At 44.1% G+C, this 27730-nt stretch overlaps 1 protein-coding gene across 1 annotated transcript in view; it reads right to left on the minus strand.

Annotated features, from left to right (window-relative positions):
- The window catches only part of ELP3 (elongator acetyltransferase complex subunit 3), a 175546-nt gene that overhangs the window by 141596 nt on the left and 6220 nt on the right, over positions 1-27730 (minus strand). The window contains exons 5-7 of the mRNA XM_074991456.1: positions 24740-24803; positions 15344-15412; positions 9519-9673 (exon numbers count right to left, since the gene is read on the minus strand). Coding sequence (XP_074847557.1) covers positions 9519-9673; positions 15344-15412; positions 24740-24803 — 288 coding nt within the window. The remainder of the gene's footprint in view (positions 1-9518; positions 9674-15343; positions 15413-24739; positions 24804-27730) is intronic.

The raw sequence follows: 27730 nt of genomic DNA on the forward strand, positions 1-27730 counted from the left end.
ACGATGCTGCTGTAGTGTCTCACACAGAAGACCAGCTTCAAAAACTGCTGGATCAGTTCTCCAAAGCGTGCAAGGACTTTGGGCTTACCATCAGCCCAAAGAAGACAAACGTACTCGGTCAGGATGTTGCTGAATCCCCATCAATCAGCATTGACAACTATACGTTAGAGGCGTCCACGAGTTCGTTTACCTCGGGTCCACCATCACTGACACCCTGTTGTTGGAGACTGAGCTAAATAGGAGGATCGGAAAAGCAGCCACAACTCTGTCCAGACTCAGCGAGAGAGTGTGGAATAACAACAAGCTGTACACTCACACCAAAATGCAAGTCTACAGAGCCTGCATCCTCAGCACCCTCCTTTATGGCAGCGAGACTTGGACCCTGTACGCCTGCCAGGAAAAGAGGCTGAACGTCTTCCACTTGCGCTGCCTCAGGCGCATCCTTGGAATATCATGGAAGGACAGAGTGAGCAACACCGCCGTCCTTGAGCAAGCTGGAATCCCAACCATGCACACCCTCCTCAGGCAGCGTCGACTCCGCTGGCTTGGCCACGTCCACAGGATGAATGATGGAAGGATTCCAAAATACATCCTGTATGGTGAGCTAGCCTCTGGCAAAAGACCTCCCGGACGCCCCCAGTTGGGCTACAAAGATGTCTGCAAGAGAGACCTCAGAGAGGGAGACATCGAGCTGGACAACTGGGAAGAACTAGCAGACGACCGCAGCAGATGGAGGCAGGGGTCACACAAGGGCCTTCAGAAGGGCGAGATGAAGATCTCGCTAGCAGAGGAGAAACGAGCGCACAGAAAGCACACTAAGGACTTGCCAGACACCCACCACATCTGCAAGAGATGCAGCAAGGACTGTCACTCTCGTGTGGGTCTTCATAGTCACAGTAGACGCTGTAAATGAAGTCCTCAATTGAAACTAGAAAGGGCGCAATCCATAGTCTATGCAGACTGAAGGATGCCTACTACTACTACTACTACTATCAGAATACTAGTGGGCTTAAAGCAGATTCTGCCATGGATAACGAACCTGTCATCTCCTTGAGTCCATTATTTTCTTCTTCTACCATACAATAAAATCAAAGTGTGACTTTTTACTGAAATAGTTATACTGGCACAATCACTCTGACAGATATACAGGAAGGTTGTCAGACATTAACTCTACAGGTAAAGATAAAGTTGTACAACTTCATGCATGTAGACAAGGCTTTACCATTGCACCCACTAGTTTATTAACTGGTCATTTAAGCGTGCATGCATGATGGATAACAGTGACCCACAAAATGCTGGGTTCCATCACCCTCTTCATGTTCTCATTAGGGCTGTGATTGCCAAAGGTCAGATCAAGCACGTAACCTAGCCTAATCATCACAGTATTATTAAAATGGAAAGGGGAAGACTGTTTTGATTTAAGTATAATAAGTTTTGCACTGATAAAATATACCCAATTACAGGACTGGAGTCCAGGCCACCTCCAAACAGGTACAGAGAGAAGGCAGGCTTTCCCGACACTGGCCATTGTCCATGCATTTATTCAAGTGACTTTATCCTCTACAGAGGACAAAGCATTTACAATTTAAGAGTTGGACCCTGAGAGCTGCTCAGCACCCAAAAATGTAATTGCCTTTAGGAGTAGTAAGAGTACTCAGCCCTTCAGGATCAGGTGATGAATCACAACTGGAAGCAGCCACGGTCATCACCTCTCATGAGAGGAGGTGAGGAGGAGTAAAATTATTGACGTCTATATTTTATGCTTTTCTTGCTTCCATTTTTCTGCTCAGAAGAGCAAAACAACAAAATCTGATCAAGTCAACGTTCCAGTACCCACAGGTTGGTGCATTTCTCTAGTGAACAAATAGCAGCAATTAAAAAAAAAAAGCTATCATACAGTTATTCATTGGCACAACAATAGCTTTCCTCCCACGGGAGGGATGCTATTCCCTTATCATAAAGTCCACATCCTTATTTGATATCCAGGAATGTACTGAAATCGCCTAAGCTGTGTGTTCTCAAGAGATAAAAATTAAAAACTTCTCAGCCTTGTATATTCTTTACAAAGGCATAATCCCTAGTGATTCTATGAGTCATTTCCTCATTCCTCAACTAACAAACTTTACTGACGTACCTTGAGACAATATCCTCTGGAGAAGGTACATTTGCCTGAACTGCCTAAATGTTGATTATCACCGTAGGGCAGGGGTGGCCAACCAGTTAGGGATGAAGAACCACAGATAGAGTGCAAAGAGCCATGTGGATAAAGTGCAGATTTGGAGACACGTATTATATATTTTATCTAGCTACAGATATACATATAGATATAATATACATCTATAGATACATAAAATAAATATGTAATAACGTGGCTCAGTGCCCTCCCCCGCCACAGTCAGGTACTGCAACCTAATCCACCTTCACTCCCGCAGGGCCAGGCACCCCCACCCCACCACGCTAACCCAATCCTCCTTTCCCCCTCCAGAACCAGGCCCCGCCAGCTCCCTGCTATAACCCAGTCCCACTCCTGTCTCCTGGAACCAGGCACCCCAAGCACCCATCAAGGGCATGGCTCTGAGGAGGTGCCACACTTAATGGCTGAAATGGCCACATGCAACTTGAGAACTGTGGGTTGGCCACCCTTGCCTTAGGGGGTTAGCACTGTACAAATATCCAAGGAGGGCTGTTAGCTTAGTCCATACGTAATAATGACCCCTACAAGAGAATGTAACGTCAGCTCTCTGCTAAGCCTGGTCCACCTTTTTTTAAGTCACAGCCCTATTCTTTTTTTGAATAATTCCTGTTTGCAACATGCTCACTTTCACGCAACCTTTCAGTTTGGGAGTCTCTGCCAGTCAAGATCCTAGGTTGCTAAAGATGAATGTCTATAAACAGAACAAGACAGACACTATGTGAACAATACTAACAACAACAAGGAGGGAATCAAGGTAGGTATGATACAGCGACTCTACGCTGGTGTGTGACCACATCTCCAGGACTAGCTCTTGCCAAAAGGTGTTTTAAAAAGCTTTAAGGTTATTTTTTAAATTACCATTCGTGGTCACACCCTCTTAAGTCTTACCCAGAGATCTGCCTACAAAAGCACAGACTCCCAAGCAGGTTGAACACTTCGGCACTAGTTTTGTTCTTATTCAGAGCAATTACATTACTGCTTCCTGCACTAGTCACGTTTTCTGTGGAAATTTCACACGGAAATACTTGTCAGACTCAACCCTTTTTAATTTAGGAGCTCTAACAAGACTACAGTTACTCCTTAGTCTACTCGTTGTTCAACATTGCTGAGAACCCTCCCATCACTCAACAGCTCCAAATACCAAATGAAACAAGATGATATACTGAAAATTTCTAAATCCAGACCCACTGAGTCTTCCTTAGCTGGAAGCCAGAACATAAGCCATCATGGAATGTGGAGTTAAGTAAATAATAAAATTATGGGGATTCTGAGAATGAGGGTGAAGAGCATTTCATTGAGTGTTAACTGCAGACAAATAAGACAGACGTCTGGAAAAAAATCGAAGCACAGTGCCAATATGAGGGTGCCAGAGAAGTGAACTGCTCAGATTTACGGCAGTGACTCTCAGACATAAAAGTCAGTGTGTCTCTTCCATGAGAATAATGCAAGGATGGCATCTGGCCAGATCTCACATTTGGGGTGAAAAAGAGAAGTTACTAATACCCCATCCTGCCCTGAAAAGTAAGTTTTGTTCAAGCTTACCTGAATTGGAACTTATGCCCTTTCCAACGTACGAACACATGTAGCATCAGTTTGTTGGAGAAGATAATGAACACGATGGTGTTCTGAAAATTTTATCTGAACAATCTGTCAACAGCGAATAGGATCACTGCATAAAAGAACCAATGAGTCCAGATAATTATAATAGGGAGGAAAATCTCAACAGCTATTACAGGTTGCACATCCTTAGTCCAGCACCCTCAGGATCTCCAGCTGCAACTTCCCAGCTTTCTGGCCCTGACTCACTGTCACAGTTGGGTCCCAGGGATGCTGGCACTCCAGCCCTGGTCCAGCGTGGCTACCAGAGGACGCCAGACACTAACACTCTGGCCCTAGCCCTGTGCTGCTGTCCGCAGACACCAGACACTGGCCACCCAGTCTTCACCATCCAGTCCTGGCCCCCTGCAGGGCTACCTGGGGACGCCAGCACTCCCTGCCAAGGGGACACCAGCCTTCCAGCGCCAGCCCCCTGTGGAGCTGCCGGGAGGCTGGCTCAACTTGCCCTCTTGCCAGACAAGGGATGTTGCCGGACGAGAAAGTGACAATTTTAGGGGTTCAACCTGTGTGAAAACTCCCCTCCCACAGCCTCCTTCAACAAGAGGTCAGGGTCCTGGGCTAGAAAAATACAGAGAAATGAACAGCGACAACTCCACTAGCAAGAAACAGTACCATAATGTTTCCTTTAACCAACTGGTTCAAAAATTTCATTTTGGAATGGAAGACGGCTCAACCTCAAATCATACAGTCAATCTATAAAGCTAACTTACAGCATATGCTGTTATTCTCAGAACAGCAATCTTCCATTTATGTGCTACAATAGCCATGAACGGTGAAGCAAGAAATATGAGTTTATGTTACTTATCTAGAACACACTGGACACACAATCTTCAAGCCTGTAGCTTAATCAGGAGTTACACACTTGAAAATTTCTTACTTATTCGTTCTTATCTAAGTATTTAATGAAAGTTGTATGTCCCACCATTCTGTTTATCCAGAGGAAAAATACAGCACTGGTAAAGCAAGTTTTCCTCTCACTGCTCAACCAACATGTTTAAACTTGATATACCGCCTTGATAGGTCGCTTAATTTTCAGGCCTATTTACATCACTTGGTCTGTTTACTGAAGAAACCAAATATTATGCAGACCTCTGTCATTGAGGAACTGGACAGAAACCAGGCAAGTGACAGCACATTTAAGAACTTTCTCTCTACCAGCCTACACAAGCTTAGCTGGTGACCTACAGGATGGAGGAGGAGGGGTAGGGAATGGCTCAGCGGTTAGCGTACTGGCTTTGCACACCTCAGGTTGCGAGCGTCATCCTTGTTGTGGCCTCAAATGTATTTCACAATTACAGCTTTCAAGTACAGAGAGGCAGATTAGATCCTGCTGTGAGTGCAGAGCGCTGGACTCAACCTCTCATGATGCCATGAATATATTCTATAAGTAGAAGGCTATGAACCATCCAATTTCTATATGGCTGAAGCAGCTAACATTTACTGAATGAAAGTGAACCGTCTTCCAATTCTACACTTTCCCCCATATGAATTTTAGATCATTTAAAATGTCAATGAAAAGACTGCTATACCAAGTGCAATTATAACCTTCTCTTCATCATTCTTTATGCTTTAATAAGGAACAATTTCAGAGGTTTTTGGCTGACTAAGCAACAGTCACGTATTGTTCATCCACAAGTACCTCTGCTGCAGAGAGCCTTTACTTCCTTGAATTACATGAATTGATTTCCCCTCTTTGTTCATGATGATGTTGATGTGACAATTTCACCTGGAAACACTGGACAAGTCTGCTTTTTTTAAAAAAAATTGAATAGAAAAAGAAGTATTTGCTGCCCTCCAGCGGACAAACAGCAATAAAGCTAGATCTAAAATAACTGCAAAAAGCACTGCCTCTACAGATAGGCAGAGAATTTTTAAAAAGTTGTTTCCTCTTGAAGATGTCAGTGGTCCTAGCACACTGTCTTCAGTTCATCATTTACAAGTACTGAACTCAGGTATGACAAGAAGGTAGGAACAACTAGCTAAAGATAGCTCAATGTGATCCTTACACAGTCCTAATAGCCCACAAAATACTTCTAAATTTGAATAAATACATTTTAAATAACTGGAGATACACATCTCCTAGAGCTGGAAGGGATGTTGGGAGGTCATCTAGTCCAGTTGCCTGCCCTCTCAGCAGGACCAAGCACCATCCCGAACATCTATTTCCCCGGCCTCTAAATGGATTGAACTCATGTGCAAGTTTAAGCAGGCCAATGCTCAAACCACTGAGCTATCCCTCCTCAAGCTACATTTTTCATTGTAGTTTTGCATTTTAAAACTTTCTGGACAGCTGACTACATCTAAGCCTACTCACCCATGTGGGACCTTGAGCAGATCACTTCTACATCAATGGAAGCTTGGAACCCAAACACATTTAAGGCTCTGGACCTCAGTCTCTCTGTTTCTCTATTCACCATCTATAGAATGGGGCTCAGATTATAGCACTTCCCTATCTCCCATGAGCATTAAGATAAACATGCCTCAGATTGTGAGTCACTCAGACGCTAGGATTTTGGGGGATGTCCTGGGGCAGGTGGCTCTTTCAGGGATTGGGGCCCACCTTCCCAAGTAGTGTTCCCATTAAGCTGAATGCCTGGGGAGCCACCCAGGAGAGAGTCAGATGCTTCTCAGTTGATTAGCAAAGTACCCACAGCATGTGTTTCTACTGAAGGTGCACAACCACACGTACATCAATGCACATAAAATTCACTCTGAACTCAGATGGGAAAAAAATGGAGGAAACACCCTTCCCGCATGAAGGACATAAGAGCTAGGGCCATGTAGTAGACTGTTGTAACTCAGAGGCTGGCCTTCTGGGATACATAAAAGGAAGCCTGATTCGGGGGGAGCACACCCTTTCATAAAACGGGAAGGGCAAGAAAGTAGAGGCACAACCGCTGCTTTGATACACATACATCATTAGCATGGGAAGAGATCATATTAACTAGATCCCTCTGATTTCTCAACCACTCATTCTGCCTTCCCCAGAAGTCCTGAAGCACTCACTCACACCATGGCTGGACAACCAGCCCCACGCTCACCAGCTGGCCCTGCTCCAACAGCCCTGGTCAGGTGGCCACCAGCAGAGTAGATGCCAGTTAACCAAACATGCCAGTTATCCCAATTCTGGATAATCAGGATTTACTGTATTAACATTTAAATGAGTGGAAATATAGCAATGACACTGACTTGGATTCTCTTTGAAGCACACTGCTAATCAGCTGTTAATGATACTAAGGGGGGATAACTGCCTGATGCTAGTTTACACAGGCAAGTATCAATAAGGGCGTGTGACCTGTCTCCAGGATCACCTAATTGTTCACTTAAGGACTTTAAGGCAGGGGTGGGGAACCTACACCCATGGGCAAGGTCTGCCAGGGGCTTGCCTTGAACTGGCCTGTGAGGCTCAGTGCTCATTCCCCATGCCCTTGCTTTCCCCCATTCCACGTGGTACGAGCTGGCAATAGCACTCCAGCAGCAGCACTGGATCCCCACTGCAGGGGGGAAGGGGAGCCCTGAGCCTCGTGGGCCTGATCAAGGCAGGCCATGAGCTGCATCCAGCCCATGGGCCTGTGCCTGGCTGGGGGTAAGAAGCAGCTCTGCGTGCTGCAGGGAAGCCCTTCCTGCAGGCAATGCCCTCCCCGACTCCTTTAGCCATAAACTGTGTCCAGCGCAAGTGGCAGGGAGCAGTTCCAGCAGGGAGTACTTCCCTGCAGATGCAGAGCCATGGAAAGACACCTGCAACCCTTTGGGAACTGTGCCAGTGACGTGCCCCCATCCCGGGTGCCCTGCTGCCTTCTCCCTCCTACCCAAAGCCTGCACCCCCATCCTCACCCCGCTCCTCTCCCTTCCAGACCCCACATCCTACTCCCAGTCCACTCCATGGCATCCCCTCCCTGCACACTGAACCCCTCATTTCTGGCACCAACTCAGACCCTAGAGGGGATCCCCAGAAGAGTTAATCTGGGCCAGAAGCATGACCAGAGCCTTGGGACCTCCTCTCTCCCATGGGGCTGGAGCTTAAGGGGATGTCTTTTTTTCCCATTTTTCAGTTGGGGGCCACATCTATGGAGGGTTTCCCGGCCCTCCTTTTCCCTGGGGGGCAAGTACAGTGAGGGTTGTGGCCTTTTATTTTTCACTTGTCTGTGGCCCCAAATGATTTTTCTGTGGGTCATCAGCCCCCAACTCAGAAAAGGTTCCCTATCTCTGCTTAAACCGTCAAGAATAGCCTGGGTTTGTATAAATGTCTTGCCCCGATCCTTTTTATTTCATATCTGCTGGAAAGCTCCATGGGGAAAGCTTCAAGTTGCAAGATTTGAGATCCCAGGATATCTTGGTACAGGTTGAAACTCTCTAATCTGGGACTCTCTTGTCTGGCAAACTCCGTAATTCAGCATGATTTTAGTTAGCAGGATGACCACTTATCACAGGTGTATCCAAGTCTTCTGTGGTGCCATAAAATTTGTTTACAGCCACCAGCTCTGGCTCTCTGTTCTGTGCTGTTAGTTAGCTTTAATTTACCTCTAAATGTCTTCTAAGAGCCCAGGAAGCAGTGTACGTGTTACTAATGTGCTAGAAAATATTGATCTCCTGTTGTCTGGCAAGATCTCTCGTCCAGCACCAGTCAGGTCCTGAAAATGCTGGATGAGAGAGGTTCAACCTGTACCCCTAAAATGGACACTGAATTGATAACTCTGGGCCGATGCTCTAAGAACTATTTGCATCTAAAAAGCTCATCAACTCTACTATGAAATCAGAGCTCAGAACTATATTCGTGACTGCTGTGAAACTGATGTTTTAACCAATACCCTCCCTTTTCTTTTCTTAATAGTAGTTAGTTATTAGAAACTGGCTATAAGTGTGTATTTGCGCCAGAATCTGAAATATTCATGAACCTGGAGGGTAATGTATCCAACATTTTGAGACTGGTAGAACTATTTTATGTGATGACTAACATCTTCAGTGACACTCATCCCATCTGACGTGGGCATATGGGTGGTGGCCTAATGTGGGGTTGCTTTAAGGGGACTGTGTTGGCTTCTAGGTAACCAGTTAAGATGTCACAGAAGATGTTTTGTGCTGGTGTGCTAAATCTAAATACTGAAATAACCACAGCTTTTGGGAGTCCCTAACTGAGTAACCTCAGCCGGCTCCCTTCAGACTCTGGTCACAATAACACTGCTGATATCAGCTGAGTTTTAGATCAATAGTTTTCAACCTCCAAAAGCTCACAGACCACCTCTAAGGGTCCGCAAAAAGTTATCTTTACCACAGAACAGTGGTTTTACAACTGTAGTCCACAGACTCTAGGTGTAAGATTCCTCCACATGAAATTTTTTAGGGGCCTGCAATTGAAAAAAGTTTGTAAAACCCTGTTTTAGGCACACTGGGACTTTGCTTTCAGGTTCTAAAAAACAACTGCTAAATCTGATGCCACATCATACAGAAATAGCCATGTGCAATGCACAAAATTTTCCAGCTTGATGCCTAGACTTGGACCCAAGTAAAACCCAGGATTAATGCATCAGAGAGGCCTGATTTTCGGTCAGCAGACCTGCGGGAGCCCATAACTACTGAAAGTCCATCTAAATATACATTTGTCTATCAATCTTTAAAAATCCAGGCTGCAAAAGCCCACACTTTCATGCTTAGTATTTGTTTTCCTATTCTAAGTTAAGGCACGTTAAAGGACATTAGGCACACTTACTTGACAGCCTCCGATACGTTGTTGGAAGTGTGTCCAGATAAAGCATCGTGAAGGTTTCGGATGAAGTAATCTCTGTAGTCTTCAGGAAGAGCCATGAATGTTCCTCCCATCACAATGAATTCCACCTTATCCACACTGTGGCCCAGCTGCTTCAGCTAAAAAGTTAAATATTGCTGTGAGCAACTGTTTAGCTACAGGACTCCAGCGAAAACCTGGCATGCCAAACCTTTCAAACTTTACTGGAATGACCAATCAATAATGGCTTCCTACACTGTACAATAAACCCTTGATTTTACGGACCCTGATTTAGTGGACTTCAGGAACAACAGATTCCACCATCCTCCTGTTGTTCCTGAAGTCCACTAGGGTCTGTAAAATTGTCCCCTTAGCCCAAGAAAAGTTATGAGACTTACCACTGCTGCAGCCAGGATGAGCTGCCACCTCCTCTGCCAGAGCCACTATGAGCTCCTCTCACCAGGTGTGGGCACATACATGACCAGACTAGCATTCACCAGGCTGGCACTCACATACCCACCCCACCCCGATGGGCAGAGCATGTAGTCAGGGGACGGATAGCTCAGTAGTTTGAGCATTGGCCTGCTAAACCCAGGGGTGTGAGTTCAGTCTTTGAGGAGGCTATTTAGGGATTGGAGCAAATAGATGTTAGGGATGGTGCTTGGTCCTGCCAAGAGGGCAGGGGACTGGACGAGATGACCTCCCAAGGTCTCTTCCAGTTCTAGATGTGTTTATTTCCAATTATATCTCATCTTATAACTCATGTGGCGGCTCTGGTGGTGGCCCCTCCAGCCACTCTCCGCAGGGGAGGGTCTCTCCTGCCATTTGCGGTGGGGTCCCAGCCACATGGTGGGGTCCAGCAGCAACTTCAGCGGCTGCAGGTCTGGTGAGTGGCAGCACTTCTTTAGGGAGGGTGTGGGGGGGACTGTGGAGCCAGGTGGTGGGGTGGACATTACAGTAAACCCTTGGATTTAACGGTCTTTTGGGAATAGGAGACACCCTGTTAAATTGAGGTTTACTGTAGCCTTAATATAATTTCACATACAACTTAAAAGTAAATCCTCTGTTGTAAGAGCATAGGACAGCTTACAAAGACAATTCAAAGAGAGATGGTGTATGAGAGAGTGCTCTAAAGAAATGGGATAGCACAAGTGAAAAAGCCATACCATAAGGAAGCTCAAACTGGAAGAACAGAGATCAAGGGTCTGGGGGAAGAGTAGGACTACACAAAATACAGAGAGTTTTTCCACTGGATTTAGTGGGCAGCAGGAGCCAGTGAAAGCAATAAAGGATTAAGAGCAATAGAATTTCACTGTTCTGAAAGCTGATTTCAGGAGCCATTTACTCCTGCGTACAGATAAGAGACAGCATCCACTCACATCAGAATTACAAGCAAATCAGGGATCATCCACCAACGTTCCAGGTAGTTTTTTTCCTATTATATTATATTTTTCTTTTATATTAGTAGTCAGTTGTTATTGGGCAGAGCTCTAATCTTTAACACTGTTCAGTCAATTTAAGCATCGCTTAATCAGTTAAATGGTTTAAGATTCATTTATGAAGAGAAATTGTTTAAGTTGGAGAGTCAAGATGGGTGAGGTAATATCTTTTATCGGCATGACTTCTGCCGGTGAGAGAGAGACCCTCCAGCTCCTCCAAAGATCACGGAAAAGTGCAGAAAGTGTGACAGCTAAGATCATGTCTGCACATACTGCACTACAGCTATCCCCCCAAAGCTGTGCTGCTGTGGTGCATCTAGTGAAAAGAAGTTGAGCAGCAGAAGCTGTATCAGCGGGAGACGCTCTCCTACCAATGAACTGCTGCGCACACATATGCTTATGTCGGTGCAATGTATGTTGTTCAGGTGAGTGAGCAACATATGTTGCTCAGACTGTCACGTAGACATAGCCTCAGTGCAGGAGTGAACAGATAGAAGAATATTGCCAACCGTTTACTCTGAACTAAGAGACCATTTTACATGAAGGTGCCCATTAACAGTCTTGTGGTCATAAGCCAAAAAGGGTAGTTCCAGGGTTAGATTGCTGTAAAAAAAAGCCATAAATCCAGGATATTTATTAAATACTATGGTATTTAGTGTCAACCAAAGGTATGAATTTAAGCTCCCCAGCTCATCTTTTGAAAGAACTGTACAGGTTTCCATTGAGAGTGAGGAATGAAAGTCAGATACAGAGACTGTTTATGAAAAGCGTTCCCACACAGCTGATAGGGTGTTTTGTCTTTTCATTTTCCTGGGTGAGTGCATTCAAAAAATAGTGGTAGTAGTTATATTGAATTAATGAGTTTTACAACATGAGTAAAACAGGACAATCTGTAACTCACCGACCCCTTTTTTTGGCCTATGACCACCAGAACATTAACGGCTCACTTCACTTTTACTGGTCCCTTACAATATGTGCTACCTACTTTTGCTAAACTACCCATTCAATTTTGAATGTTAAGTTAGTTTCAGTAAAAACAAGTTGTCCTGTGGTACCTTAAAGACTAACATTGATTTGGGCATAAGCTTTCAAGGGCTGCACAGTTTCACACCCAAGTCTGTTACTGACCTTTTGTTGCTGAAATATAGCAACTTTCAACCCTCAAAAATGTCAAACCGGGTCTTAACAGAGACAGGGAGTGGCTAGCCCAATACAAAGCCTGGTTCTGACACGGGACTTCAACTACCCTTACATCTGCTGGGAGACCAATACAGCACTACACAGAAAAATCCAGGAAGTTTTTGGAAAATGTTGGGGACAACTTTATGGTGCAAGCGCTGAAGGAACCAACCAAGGATCATGTTCGGCTCAATCCTGCTGCTCACAAAGAGGGAAGAATTGGTCGTGGAAGTATATGTGGGTAGCAACCTAGGCGGCAATGATCATGATGATGATCAAGTTCAGGAATAAAGGAGAACAGAAAAAAATACTCTGGACTTCAGAAAAGCAGACTTTGACTTCCTCAAGGAACTGGTGGGCAGGGTCCCCTGGGATGCAAACATGAAGAGGAAAAGAGTCCAGGAGTGTTGGCTGTATTTTAAAGAAACCTAACTAAAGTCACAGGAATGCACCATCCTAATGTGCAATAAAAAAAAAAAGCAACTACAGTAGGTGACCATCCTGGCTTAACAGATAAATCTCTGATGGCCTTATAGACAAAAAACGAAGCTTACAAGAAGTGGAAACTTAGACAGATGACTAGGGAAGAGTATAAATATATTTCTTGAGCATGCAGGGGTGTAATCAGGAAGACCAAAGCGCAACTGGAGTTGCAGGTAGCAAGGGATGTGAAAGGGAACAGGAATGTTTCTACAGGCGTGTTTGAGATAAAAGCCTGATCAGGGAAGGTGCAGAACCCTTACTGAATGAGGGAGGTAACTTAGGGTGTGGCCACACTTGGCCAAAACTTCAAAATGGCCATGCTAATGGCCAAATCGAAGAATACTAATGAGGCGCTGAATTGAATATCTGAGAGCAATAAGGGGATTTAGAAATGTGCGGGGGGCCTTTCAAAAAGGACCCCTGTGTAGCTGCACCAAGCCACACACGTTCGTAGTGTAGGCATCCTTCAGTCTGCATAGACTATGGATCATGCCCTTTATAGTTTCAATTGAGGACTTCATTTACAGCGTCTACTGTGACTATGAAGACCCACATGAGAGTGACAGTCCTTGCTGCATCTCTTGCAGATGTGGTGGGTGTCTGGCAAGTCCTTAGTGTGCTTTCTGTGCACTCGCTTCTCCTCTGCTAGCTGTCTGATCCTCATCTCGCCCTTCTGAAGGCCCTTGTGTAACCCCTGCCTCCATCTGCTGTGGTCGTCTGCTAGTTCTTCCCAGTTGTCCAGCTCGATGTCTCCCTCTCTGAGGTCTCTCTTGCAGACATCTTTGTAGCGCAACTGGGGGCGTCCGGGAGGTCTTTTGCCAGAGGCTAGCTCACCATACAGGATGTCTTTTGGAATCCTTCCATCATTCATCCTGTGGACGTGGCCAAGCCAGCGGAGTCGACGCTGCCTGAGGAGGGTGTGCATGGTTGGGATTCCAGCTTGCTCGAGGACGGCGGTGTTGGTCACTCTGTCCTTCCATGATATTCCAAGGATGCGCCTGAGGCAGCGCAAGTGGAAGACGTTCAGCCTCTTTTCCTGGCAGGCATACAGGGTCCATGTCTCGCTGCCATAAAGGAGGGTGCTGAGGATGCAGGCTCTGTACACTTGCATTTTGGTGTGAGTGTACAGCTTGTTGTTATTCCACATTCTCTTGCTGAGTCTGGACAGAGTTGTGGCTGCTTTTCCGATCCTCCTATTTAGCTCAGTGTCCAATGACAGGGTGTCACTGATGGTGGACCCGAGGTAAACGAACTCGTGGACGACCTCTAACATATAGTTGTCAATGCTGATTGATGGGGATTCAGCAACATCCTGAGCGTGTGTGTTTGTCTTCTTTAGGCTTATGGTAAGCCCAAAGTCCTTGCACGCTTTGGAGAACTGATCCAACAGTTTTTGAAGCTGGTCTTCTGTGTGAGACACTACAGCAGCATCGTCTGAGAACAGCATGTCTCTGATGAGGATGCGGTGCTTTCAAAGTGCCGTGCCCAGCAGTATGTTAATGCTAATGAGGCGCTGAATATTCAATTCAGCAATGAATATTCAATTCAGTGCTGAATTGAATATTCAGCGCCTCTTTAGTATTCTTCAATTTGGACATTTGCATGGCTGTTTCGAAGTTTTGCCCAAGTGTGACCACAGCCTGAGTGGCAGACAATGTGGAAAAAGCTGAAGTACTTAATGCTCTTTTTTTGCCTGTCTTCACAGACAAGGTCAGCTCCCAGAGTGCGACACTAGGCAGCACAGTAACAAAGAGGAAGCCGTGCTAGTCTATACACTATCAAAACGAAAAGCAGTCAAGTAGCACTTTAAAGACTAGCAAAATGGTTTATTAGGTGAGCTTTCGTGGGACAGACCCACTTCTTCAGACCATAGCCGTTCTGGTCTGGCTATGGTCTGAAGAAGTGGGTCTGTCCCACGAAAGCTCACCTAATAAACCATTTTGCTAGTCTTTAAAGTGCTACTTGACTGCTTTTTGTTTTACTAGGCAGCACAGTATGGGAAGGAGGTGGGCAGCCCTCAACGGAGAAAGCTAATAGCATCAATAGCTAAACATACAAGATTCAGGATTGTTATCTCACATATATGACTTTGGAGGTTTTCATCACTGAGCCTATGAATTTTTCCTATACAGTAGGGGCTCAACATTCATGAGGGTTTGATGTTGCAAATATTGAATTTCACAAATATGGGGAAGCTGCAGCCACCCATACTCTCTGCCTCGAGCCCCGGCTGCCAGTGCTCCCCACCTGGGGCCCTGGGGAAGCAGTGGCTGCCAGCACTCCCAACCCCAGGGAAGGGGTGGCTGCCAGCACCCCTGCCCAGAGCCCCGGGCTTGTGAATAACTGAATTTGCAAAACTGAAGTTCACGAATGTGGGGACCTTATTGTACAACATTTGATGTTGTGATACTGTCCTAATAACAAAATGTATATTTATGTATGAAAATATGCAATACAGAGAGCAGAGAATGAAAGATTCAGCAGCTGGTAGGAAAGAGGATCTTAAAGCCCACACACAAGTTTATTTTGCAGCCCTGAGGTATTTATATAGTTATTTAAATTTAAAAACTCAAATGTTACCAAAATGAATAAGACAATTCAGTAACCCCTGAGATCACTGCCTTAAGCTGTTTTCAAAATGCTGAAAACTAATAGCATTATTGCAGCTATTTTGAAACCCTACATGTTGCCTTCATTGCAATTGTTTACCTGTTCGATTCGATGTCTTGTCTGGAGAAAAGGATCATATCTGGCACGAATGGCCCTCATTGATGTTGGCTGGGGAAACAAAAGAATCCATTTTAAAAACTTATTTCTAGGCAATATACTGGAAAAAAACAGGACGTGTAAGTCTTTAGCCATTGGCTGGACACCCCATTTTCACAAATATATAATTATTAAGATAAATAAAAACAAATAATTGGAGATACACATCTCCCAGAACTGGAAAGGACCTCAGGAGGTCATCTAGTCCAGTCCCCTGCCCTGTTGGGAGGACCAAGTACCATCCCTGACCTCTATTTGCCCCAGTCCCAAAATGGCCTGCTAAACCTGGGGTTGTGAGCTCAATCCTTGAGGAGCTAATGCTCAAGCCACTGAGCTACCCCTCCCTCTAATAATGATCCCATTATGACCCCAATGACTATTTGCTTGCAGTTTACTGAATGGTAACCACTATAAGAAATTAGATTCAGATTTGTGGTTTGCCCTAACATTGCAATGCAAAAAAAAAAAAAGCAGTCAAGCAGCACTTTAAAGACTAGCAAAATAGTTTATTAGGTGAGCTTTCATGGGACAGACCCACTTCTTCAGACCATAGCCAGACCAGAACAGACTCAATATTTAAGACACAGAGAACAAAAAACAGTAAGCAAGGAGGACAAATCAGAAAAAGATAATCAAGGTGAGCAAATCAGAGAGTGGAGGGGTGGGGGGGGAAGATCAAGAATTAGATTGAGCCAAGTATGCAGACCAGCCCTTATAGTGACTCAGAAAGTTCCCATCACGATTTAAACCATGTGTTAATGTGCCGAATTTGAATATAAAAGTCAGCTCGTCCACTTCTCTTTCTAAAACGGTGCGATAATGTCTCTTCAGTAACACACATACCTTGAGGTCATTGACAGAATGCCCCATTCCATTAAAATGTTAACTAACTGGTTTGTGGATCTGGAGTGTTTTGATGTCTGTTTTGTGCCCGTTGACCCTTTGTCTAAGGGAGTTAGAAATCTGTCCAATATACAAAGCACCTGGGCATTGTTGGCACATGATGGCATATATGATGTTAGTAGAGGAGCATGAGAAAGTGCCCGTGATTCTGTGAGTAACCTGGTTAGGTCCAGTGATGGTATTTCCAGAGAAGATATGTGAACAAAGCTGGCAGCGCGCTTTGTTGCAGGGAAAGGTTCCAGGACTGGTGTTCCTGGGGTATAGACTGTGGCTGTTAGTAAGGATCCTCGTGAGGTTGGGAGGTTGTCTGTAGGAGAGAACAGGCATGTCACCCAGGGCCTTCTGGAGTGTAGCATCCTGATTAAGAATAGGTTGTAGGTCTTTAATAATTCCTTGCAGTGGTCTGAGTTGGGGGCTGTAGGTGATGACCAGCGGTGTTCTGTTCTTGGCTTTTTTGGGCCGATCTTGGAGTAGCTGGTCTCTGGGTATTCGTCTGGCCCTGTCGATTTGTTTTTTTTACTTCTCCTGGTGGGTAATTCAGGTTTATGAATATTTGGTAAAGTTCTTGTAGTTTTTGGTCTCTGTCAGTTGGATCAGAGCAAATGCGATTGTACCTAAGAGCTTGACTGTAAACAATGGATCTAGTTACTTCAAGGTATGTGTGTTACTGAAGAGACATTTTCGCACCGTTTTAGAAAGAGAAGTGGACGAGCTGACTTTTATATTCAAATTCGGCACATTAACACATGGTTTAAATCGTGATGGGAACTTTCTGAGTCACTATAAGGGCTCGTCTGCATACTTGGCTCAGTCTAATTCTTGATCTTCCCCCCCACCCCTCCACTCTCTGATTTGCTCACCTTGATTATCTTTTTCTGATTTGTCCTCCTTGCTTACTGTTTTTGGTTCTCTGTGCCTTAAATATTGAGTCTGTTCTGGTCTGGCTATGGTCTGAAGAAGTGGGTCTGTCCCACGAAAGCTCACCTAATGAACTATTTTGCTAGTCTTTAAAGTGCTACTTGACTGCTTTTTGTTTTGATAGTGTATAGACTAGCACGGCTTACTCTCTGTTACTACTGTACTGCAAGTGAAACAGGTCACTTCAATCCTTCAAACAATTTTCACTTTACTACCACAAGTTTACTGGGGGTGGAGAGGAAGGCGCAATGAAACATTTATATTGTACCTCTGTAAATTATGATTGCAAAGCTGTTGCCACAAGGTGCATTGTTTTCATAGACTCATAGAATCATAGAAGAGTAGGACTGGAAGGGACCCTGAGAGGCCATCGAGTCCAGCCCCCCGCCCTCATGGCAGGACCAAGCATTTTCTAGACCATCCCTGAAAGCCAGCTATCTAACGTCTTCTTAAATATCTCCAGTGATGGAGATTCTACCACCTCCCTTGGCAATTCATTCCAGTGTTCGATCACCCTGACAGTTAGGAACTTTTTCCTAAGCTGCGTCTACACGTGCACGCTACTTCGAAGTAGCGGCAGTAACTTCGAAATAGCGCCCGTCACGTCTACACGTGTTGGGCGCTATTTCGAAGTTGAAATCGACGTTAGGCGGCGAGACGTCGAAGTCGCTAACCCCATGAGGGGATGGGAATAGCGCCCTACTTCGACGTTCAACATCGAAGTAGGGACGTGTAGACGATCCGCGTCCCGCAACATCGAAATAGCGGGGTCCTCCATGGCGGCCATCAGCTGGGGGGTTGAGAGATACTCTCTCTCCAGCCCTTGCGGGGCTCTGTGGTCACCGTGGGCAGCAGCCCTTAGCCCAGGGCTTCTGGCTGCTGCTGCTGCAGCTGGGGGTCCGTGCTGCATATACAGGGTCTGCAACTAGTTGTTGGCTCTGTGTATCTTGCACTGTTTAATGAAAGTGTGTCTGGGAGGGGCCCTTTAAGGGAGCGACTTGCTGTTGAGTCCGCCCCGTGACCCTGTCTGCAGCTGTGCCTGGCTCCCTTATTTCGATGTGTGCTACTTTGGCGTGTAGACGTTCCCTCGCTGTGCCTATTTCGATGTTGGGCTGAGCAACGTCGAAGTTGAACATCGACGTTGCCAGCCCTGGAGGACGTGTAGACGTTATTCATCGAAATAAGCGATTTCGAAGTTGGGTGCACGTGTAGACGTAGCCCTCATGTCCAACCTGAACCTTCCCTGCTGCAGTTTAAGTCCATTGCCTCTTGTTCTATCCTCAGAGGCAAGGATGTTCTATCCATTGTTTCCTACCCTCATTCCATGCTTTTTCTCCTTCCTTCACGCTCTCTGTGCATGGAATGACTTTCCAATGTCAATTTACTAACCAGCACCCTCTTTTTGTCAAGTCCCTACAAACTCACTTCCATGATGCCAACACTGTGAACCATCACTGACAAGTTTTAGACAAGTTATACTCTCCTTTGAGTTTCTTAGTCCATCTGGTATTGCCTCTTTATACCTTGCACAGCAGCAAAGTCTCTGAATACTAAATGAATGTGTGCAAACACTCACAGGCACACTCATGTTAGAGTTTCCAAATCCGTGTGAATTAAGAAAGTTTTACTGTACATACACACTTCCTAATTTGCACGAATTATTAAGAGGTCCATTGCCAATCAATGAATATTGGATAATAACAAGTGAACAAACAAAATTAAAGATAAAAGGACTCTACATCTTAGTCTACAGTAGGAAAGCTTATGCTCCAAAATATCTGTTAATCTAAAAGATGCTACAGGACTTCTTGCTGTTCTTGAACATGCAGGGTAACAGTGGCTACGTCTGTGATACTTGTCACCATGCAAGGCGCTGCATTGAGCTGAATTGAGTGGAAATCCATCAACCTCATGAAAAAACTTGCACAGATACAGACAAGCATCATTTTCGTCTCCAAATGCAAACAGCACATCATACTAAAAGGACTGAAGGTGAAAAACCCACTGAAATTAACATACTACATGGATTATAGTGAGAGATTGTGCCACGCATGCTTCAAGAAACTGAGGAACCACCTGATCAGCATCCTGTACAGCAAACAGGAAGACATAAAAAAAGAGCTCTCAAAACTGGAGACCCTCATAAAAAAACAACCTTCCACACAAACCTCCACATGGCTGGACTTTTCTAAAACAAGACGAGATTTCCAATGCACATTTCTCTCCTCTACAGAAGAAAAAAGATTGTAAACTATCTAAACTCCTACTTTCCACATAGGGCCACAATAGGGGTACCCTTAACTCGCCCAGCAATATTGGCAATCTACCTACACACTCAGGCCAGCAGAAGAATTTTCCCTTTCTTGGGGACTCTCTTTCTGCCCCACCACCTCCACAAACTTGATACAGTTCTGTGGTGATCTGGAAGCCCACTTTTGCCATCTCTGACTCAAGGAATACTTCCAACATGACACTGAACAGCACACTAACCCACAGGTACCCTCCCACCTACGGTACAAGAAAAAGAATTCCTCATGGACTCCCCCCGACGGCCAAAATGACAAACTGCACCTATACGTAGAATGCTTCCGCCGACATGCACAGGCAGAAATTGTGGAAAAGTGGCATCACTTACCCCATAATCTCAGCTATGAAGGACAAAACGCCATCAACAACCTCAGAAACAACTCTGACAGTGTCATCCAAGAGGTCGACAAAGGAGATGCTGTTGTCACCACGACAAGGACAGACTACCAAAAGGAGGCCGCCAGGCAACTCTCCAATACCATAAACAATACAATAACACAAGCTACTATCCCAGGATCCCACTGAGGAATACACAAAGAAGCTACAGCATCTGCTCAAGACCCTCCCTATAAAAACACAGGAACAAATTTACACAGACACACCCCTTAAACCCAAACCAGGTTTATTCTACCTTCTACCCAACATCCATAAACCGGGGAATCCCAGATGCCCCATCATCTCAGGCTTTGGCACCCTCACCACAGGATTGTCTGGATATGTGGACTCTCTACATAGACCCTATGCTAACAGTATTCCCAGCTTTCTTCGAGATACCACCAACTTCTTTAGGAAACTACAATTCATTGGTGACCTTCCTGAAAACACCATCCTGGCCACCATGGATGTCGAGGCCCTTTACACCAATATCCCACATGAAGATGGACTTCAAGCTGTTAGGAACATTATCTCTGATGAGACCAAGGCACAAATGGTGGCGGAATTTTGTGACTTTGTCCTCACCCACAACTATTTCAGATTTGAGGACAATTTATGCCTTCAAATCAGTGGCACTGCTATGTGCACCCGCATGGGCCCATAGTATGCCAATATTTTTATGGCTGACCTGGAACCATGCTTCCTCAGCTCTTGTCCCCTAGCACTCCTCCTCTACCTGTGCTACATTGATGACATCTTCATCATCTGGACCCAAGCTCTTGAAGAGTTCCACTGTCATTTCAACAGTTTCCACCCCACCATCAACCTTAGCCTGGACCAGTCACCACAAGAGATCCACTTCCTAGACACTACTGTGCAGATAAGCAATGGTCACACAAGTACCACCGTATACCAAAAATCCATGGACCACTGTGCTTATCTATATGCCTCCAGCTTCCATCCAGAGCACACTACACGATCCAGTGTACACACCAAGGCACTAAGGTACAACCATATTTGCTCCGATCCATCAGACAGAAACAAACGTCTACAAGACCTTTACCAAGCTTTCCTCAAACTACAATACCCACCTAAGGAAGTGAGAAAACAGACTGACAGAGCCAGATGGGTACTCAGAAGCCACCTGCTACAAGACAGGCCTCACAAGCAAAACAAGAGAACGCCACTGTCCATCACATACAGCCCCTAGCTAAAGCCTCTCCAATGCATCATCAGTGATCTGCAACTCATCCTGGACAATGATCCTTCACTCTCACAGACCTTGGGAGGCAGGCCTGTCCTAGCCTACAGACAGCCGCCAACCTTAAACAAATCCTCATCAGCAATATAGACCACAACACAGTAACTCTAAACCTGGAACCAATTCCTGGTACAAACCTCACCACCAACTCTGTTCACATATCTACACTGGCTATATCATCAGAGGACCTAACATCAACCACACCATCAGGAGCTCCTTTACCTGCACATCTACTAATAGCTGATAGAGGAGGTACCTGAGCCTTTATCTATCACCTTTGGAAAATCATGGGAGACAGGAGAGATTCCAGAAGACTGGAAAAGGGCAAATACAGTACCCATCTACAAAAAGGGGAATAAGAATAACCCAGGAAACTACATGCCGGTCAGCTTAACTTCTGTGCCAGGAAAGATAATGGAGCAGTTAATTAAATAAATCATCTGCAAGCACTTGGAAGGTGGTAAGGTGATAGGGAACAGCCAGCATGGATTTGTAAAGAACAAATCATGTCAAACTAATCTGATAGCTTTTTTGATAGGATAACGAGCCTTGTGGATAGGGGAGAAGTGGTAGATGTGGTATACCTAGACTTTAGTACAGCATTTGATACGGTCTCACATGATATTCTTATCAAAAAACTAGGCACATACAATTTAGATGAGGCTACTGTAAGGGGGGTGCATAACTGGCTGGATAACCATACCCAGAGAGTAGTTCTTAATGGTTCTCAATCCTGCTGGAAAAGTATAACAAGTGGGGTTCTGCAAGGGTCAGTGTTATGACCAGTTCTTTCAATATCTTCATCAATGATCTAGATATTGGCATAGAAAGTACACTTATCAAGTTTGCAGATGATACCAAGCTGGGAGGGGGGGTTTGCAACTGCTTTGGAGGATAGGGTCATAATTCAAAACGATCTGGATAAATTGGAGAAATGACCTGAGGTAAACAGGATGAAGTTTAATAAGGACAAATGCAAAGTGCTCCACTTGGGAACGAACAATCGGTTTCACACACACAGAATGGGGAGACACTGTCTAGGAATGACTACAGCAGGAAGGGATCTAGGTGTTATAGTAGACCACAAGCTAAATATGAGTCAACAGTGCTGTTGCAAAAAAAGCAAACATGATTCTGGGATGCATTAACAGGTGTGTTGTGAACAAGACATGAGAAGTCATTCTTCCGCTCTACTCTGCGCTGGTTAGGCCTCAGCTGGAGTATTGTGTCCAGTTCTGGGCACTGCAGTTCAAGAACGATGTGGAAAAATTAGAGAGGGTCCAGAAAAGAGTGACAAGAATGATTAAAGTTCTAGAGAATGTGACCTATGAAGAAAGGATGAAAGAACTGGGCTTGTTTCGGTTGGAAAAGAGAAGATTGAGGGGAGACATGATAGCGGTTTTCGGGTATCTAAAAGGGTATCATAAGGAGAGGGAGAAAACTTGTTCTTCTTGGCCTCTGAGGACAGAACAAGAGGCAATGGACTTAAACTGCAGCCACGGAGGTTTAGATTGGACATTAGGAAAAAGTTCCTAACTGTCAGGGTGGTCAAACAGTGGAGTAAATTGCCAAGGGAGGTTGTGGAATCTCCATCACTGCAGATATTCAAGAACAGGTTAGATAGATGTCTATCAGGGATGGTTTAGACAGTACTTGGTCCTACCATTGGGGCAGGGGGCTGGACTCGATGGCCTCTCGAGGTCCCTTCCAGTCCTAGTGATCTATGATTCTATGATTTAATATAATATATGCCATCACATGCCAACAATGCCCCAATGCAATTTACATTGGCCAAACTGGACAATCTCTACGTAAAAGAATAAATGGTCATAAATCAGACATGAGGAACGGTGACATACACAAACCTGTAGTAGAGCACTTCAATCTCCCTGGACACTCTGTAACAGATTTAAAAGTCACAGTCCTACAACTAAAAAATTTCAAAAATAAAACATAGAGAGAAATCTCTGAGCTGCAATTCATTTGCAAATTTGACTCCATCAACCAAGGATTAAACAGAGACTGGGAGTGGCTGGCCCCTTACAAAAGCTGTTTCTCTGCTATGGAAGTTCACACCTCCAGATTAGAATCTGACAATGGCCACATCCCACCTGACTGATCTGACTTGTTTTTTCTCCTCTCTTCATGTATACTACTGATAATGGGCCATTTCCACTCTGACTGAATAGACCTTGTCAGCACCTTTTACTGGAAACCCCCTCGTTAAATAAATAATATAAATAAATAAATAAATAAATAAATGGAAAGATTCCAAAAGACATCCTGTATGGTGAGCTAGCCTCTGGCAAATGACCTCCCGGACGCCCCCAGTTGCACTACAAAGATGTCTGCAAGAGAGACCTCAGAGAGGTAGACATCGAGCTGAACAACTGGGATGAACTAGCAAACGACCGCAGCAGATGGAGGCAGGGGTTACACAAGGGCCTTCAGAAGGGCGAGATGAGGATCAGACAGCTAGCAGAGGAGAAGCGAGTGCACAGAAAGCACACTAAGGACTTGCCAGACACCTACAACATCTGCAAGAGATGCAGCAAGGACTGTCACTCTCGTGTGGGTCTTCATAGTCACAGTAGATGCTGTAAATGAAGTCCTCAATTGAAACTATAAAGGGCGCGATCCATAGTCTATGCAGACTGAAGGATGCCTACTACTACTACCTCTTTAAATACTTCTCTGAAACTCCGCCCCCGCCCCCCACTCATGCATCTGACAGAGCGGGTCTTTGCCTGCAACAGCTTATGCTCCAAAATGTCTGTTAGTCTATAAGGTGCCACAGGACTTCCTGTTAGTCTACTTAGTCCATTTACTTTGGACAACTGTCACTTAGTTTCAACTATTTTTCATAGTTCATGATATACTAATAGATGGACTGAAGCATGTTTTTATAAAATGTTTAAATAATTGGGTCTCACCACAGCATCTGCTATTAAATTTTTTGCTGGGCAGCAGGAAAGAGCTCTCTTTGCACTATAAAATATGTAGATTACTAAGGTTTTACTGCAGTCTCAACATGTGCTACTCTGGGGCTTGACATGCGACACTAAATCAAATAAGATGTTTCAAAAGTGAATCTTTTTTTGTATTTTATTTACAGATTTAAAAAGCTCAACAGACTTTTGAGCATGCATGTTTTTACTGAGCTGTTTCCTCAGGCAATATTTACAATGAAGAATAATTTTTGGAGGGATCATACTTGGAATTTGCCAGTGTCCTTTTAAATTTAAAGTCACCCAAAACAGGAAAATAAAGAAAGCTTATCTTTGCCAACATGAGGATAACAGTGATAAAAAAAATACTTTCATTCACACCAAACAGGGAAAAAAGTTAACAAAATATTCAGGAGAAAGAATATCTTTTAAATAATTCATAGAGATTTCCAGGTGCAGCAGATTCACTGTTTCAGATTCACTACTAGGATGTTTTGACTTTATTCCTGTGTCTTTTTACATTCTTGCAAAGAGGATGGATTTTCTAAAGAGTTCTGAATAGAGACAAAAATGAGCCTGTTCCAATTTCACAGACAAAATCTGTAACATAATCCTCAAAGAAAGTACCTCATAGCCAGTGTAAGACTGCGTTGAATATTCAAAATCAGAATCAGGCCCTCCAGGGCAGTATCTGAAAGTATTAAAACAGAACGAGGCATCATACACAAACCTGCACTAATGTCAGAACACAAAACAATAAAGAATCTCTTGATTTAGCTGAGATATATCTGCATTTATGCACCACATGCTACAGTTTAATGACAGCATGGTAATAAATGCCCACTACTTCTATTGACAGTCAACAGTACTTTTCTTGTACTGGTACTTCCGGCACCTTGGCAGCCCCAGCCGCAGGATCCCTGGTGGCAGGGAGAGGAAAAAACAAAACAAAACACACCACTGGACACTCTCAGAAATTGATGGCACAGAGCGCTATACAGGCGCTGTACTATAACAGCAAATAAATAAATAAATAAATAGTTACTTGTCAAAAAGATCACCCATACAACAAAAAAAGACTTTTTACTTAATGCATCAAAGGGGATAAGGATAGTAACAATACATATAAGAAATGTGGACCTGTCAAATAATTGTGTCTACCAAAAATATTTTTAATAACTGTATACCAAAAACGTACAGCAAATATCTTCCAAATGCCTGAAATAAGTGAAGATAAACCACACCTCAATTTTATTCCCTTAGAGAGTATCGCTGATTATTAAAATGTAAATGAAGCAATACGGCATGTGATTTTAAGCAGATAAAAGAAGCACTAACATTTTCCAAATTAGCCATCCACAATCCAAAAAAAGACACCTTTAGTTTAATGTATCTGAAGTATTTAAGTTATAGAATATATAACTATATATAAAATAGATAGGGCCTTCAACTACAAAGTAAAGACAACCCAACATCTGCATTTCATTTCCAAATACCATTGGGGATTTAAATATTGGTAGTAGAAAATCATACTTATGTCTAGCTGCTTAAATTCAGGAACATACTGTCTAGCAAACCACTAAGTACAGTAACATGCAGGCTGGACAACTGTACAGTGCTATATGGAAAAATTATTACTGGACCTGAAGACTTACTTGAAACTGATTTTACCTATATGCATGTAAGTTGCACAGAAAGAAACAAGTGGATAACACAGCATCCTTGCTGCTCAGTAGAGAACCGGTAAATGGATTGCTTCCCACAGAATGGGGACCCGTTTCTGATCCCTCTACAATGTCTTCAGCTTAGTTCTCAGAGTTACAAGATTAATGGCTCATGTACACTTCACCAATGTTCAAAGATGACCTAGCACAGGCAGTGTGAGAATTCCCTCAGTTTCAGTATGCAAAAGTACAGACTGAGTACTCTCGATAACCAAGCTATTATTTAACATGCAGTTCTCTGAAGAACGAACAAAAATGCCATCATCGGGTTCCAGGTTTGTGTCTTGATGATTCCACATCAAATCAAATGCACTCAGTTCATAATATAATATTCCCACAGCTTTCCCAGTAAATTCAGCCTGGACCACTCCTTCTTATGAACTGCCATCAATAAAGAAGAGTCTGCAAGCTCAATTAACATCCTTGTTTAAATTGAAGCAACACAATTCAAAGTATTTGCAAGGATGTAATTAACTTAAACATCTTCACTGGTACTCCTGGTGATACACAAGAGGAAGAACAGAGCTCATCTTCAGAACAGACTCTGTTACCATATTGGCATAAAAAAAAAGTTTAAGTCTCATTTTAGTTACTGAAGCCAGCCAGCAGGGCTGATTATCCACCGTGGTCAGTGAGCCACGGGGGACAGTGGTTGGAAGACGTGGCTCTGCAACACCAGAAGGGGTAGAGCCAAGGGCAGTCATCTCCTAGTGTCACCAGGACTGCAATGCTGGGCTCCTGCACACCCACATGGAGTGGCAGAGTAGTGCTACCTCTGAACTTCAAGGTGCCCAGAGCTCTGACCGCTGCCAACGAAGGAGCAGTATCAGGGGGTTGGAGCCTCAAGCCCATTTGAAAGACTAGAGCCCTTTGCAACTGCCCCCTTTCCCACTCCCCGTCCATCAGGCCTGAAGCCAGCAAATATTCTGGACAAAGAGAGCAGAAATGTTGCCTGAAAAGGAACCATTACCAAGTAGCCAATTTTCAGACTAGAAGCTCAATATTTTTGTCTCTTCTTTTGAACTTCTGCAAAGTTCATTTCCAGGCAGCTTGGAAGAGCCCATAGACATGACATCCCAGCAAGCCAAGGCTGGGGGTGACATGCTGACTATAGAAATATTTGAAATAGTACGGGATGAGGTAGCTAAGAGCCATTTTTCATTATGAAGTTGCACCTTTGTAACATTTGCAATATTTTATTTCTCAAAACTTCTTAAAATTCATTTTTAATTTTTGAAAAGCCCCACCCCCCATTTTTTTCTTATTGCATTATAGTCATGGGAGCGTTCGTCTCAAAGATTGTCTACAAACTGCTTAAAAGAACATGCTATCTCAGTCTCCACAACCACTTTCCAAATTGTGGCAAATACTTTCACGTCCTCAGTTTTAAACAGCTCAATTTGAGTGGAGTAGACAGACCTTTAGGGCAAGTCATAAATTATTTTTCTCCCAAGGCATTTGAAAAAGGAGGAGAGCTGTCAAACAGAGAGGGATTTGTGGTAGGTTACTTAAAATCGTCGCACTAAAGATGTATTTTTAAGCTATGTGAATGGCTGTGGAACCTTTTTAGTGTTTTTATAAATCTATATGAACAACCACTGAAAATAGTATAGTTTACATTTCATTATTAAAAAGCGGCCAAATCCAGCTTTTTGTATTCACTTCAGTTTTTCCACTCACACAAGCAGGGTTTAACCCACTGAAGTAACAGTATGTTTTCTCAGAAGAGGATCTTTTTCTGCAGGACACACATTCACCGGTTTGGTTTTTGATTCAATTTGCTACACATTATCACTCATGCAGAAAGGTGGCCTGTGGATCTGCAGAGGTAATAAAGGTCGGCAGAACCCCAAAACAGCAAGAGTGACTGAATGCTACTACTGCAAGAAGCTAG

This window comes from Carettochelys insculpta, chromosome 3, assembly GCF_033958435.1.
Source record: "Carettochelys insculpta isolate YL-2023 chromosome 3, ASM3395843v1, whole genome shotgun sequence".
In the NCBI taxonomy this organism is placed as follows: Eukaryota; Metazoa; Chordata; order Testudines; family Carettochelyidae; genus Carettochelys; species Carettochelys insculpta.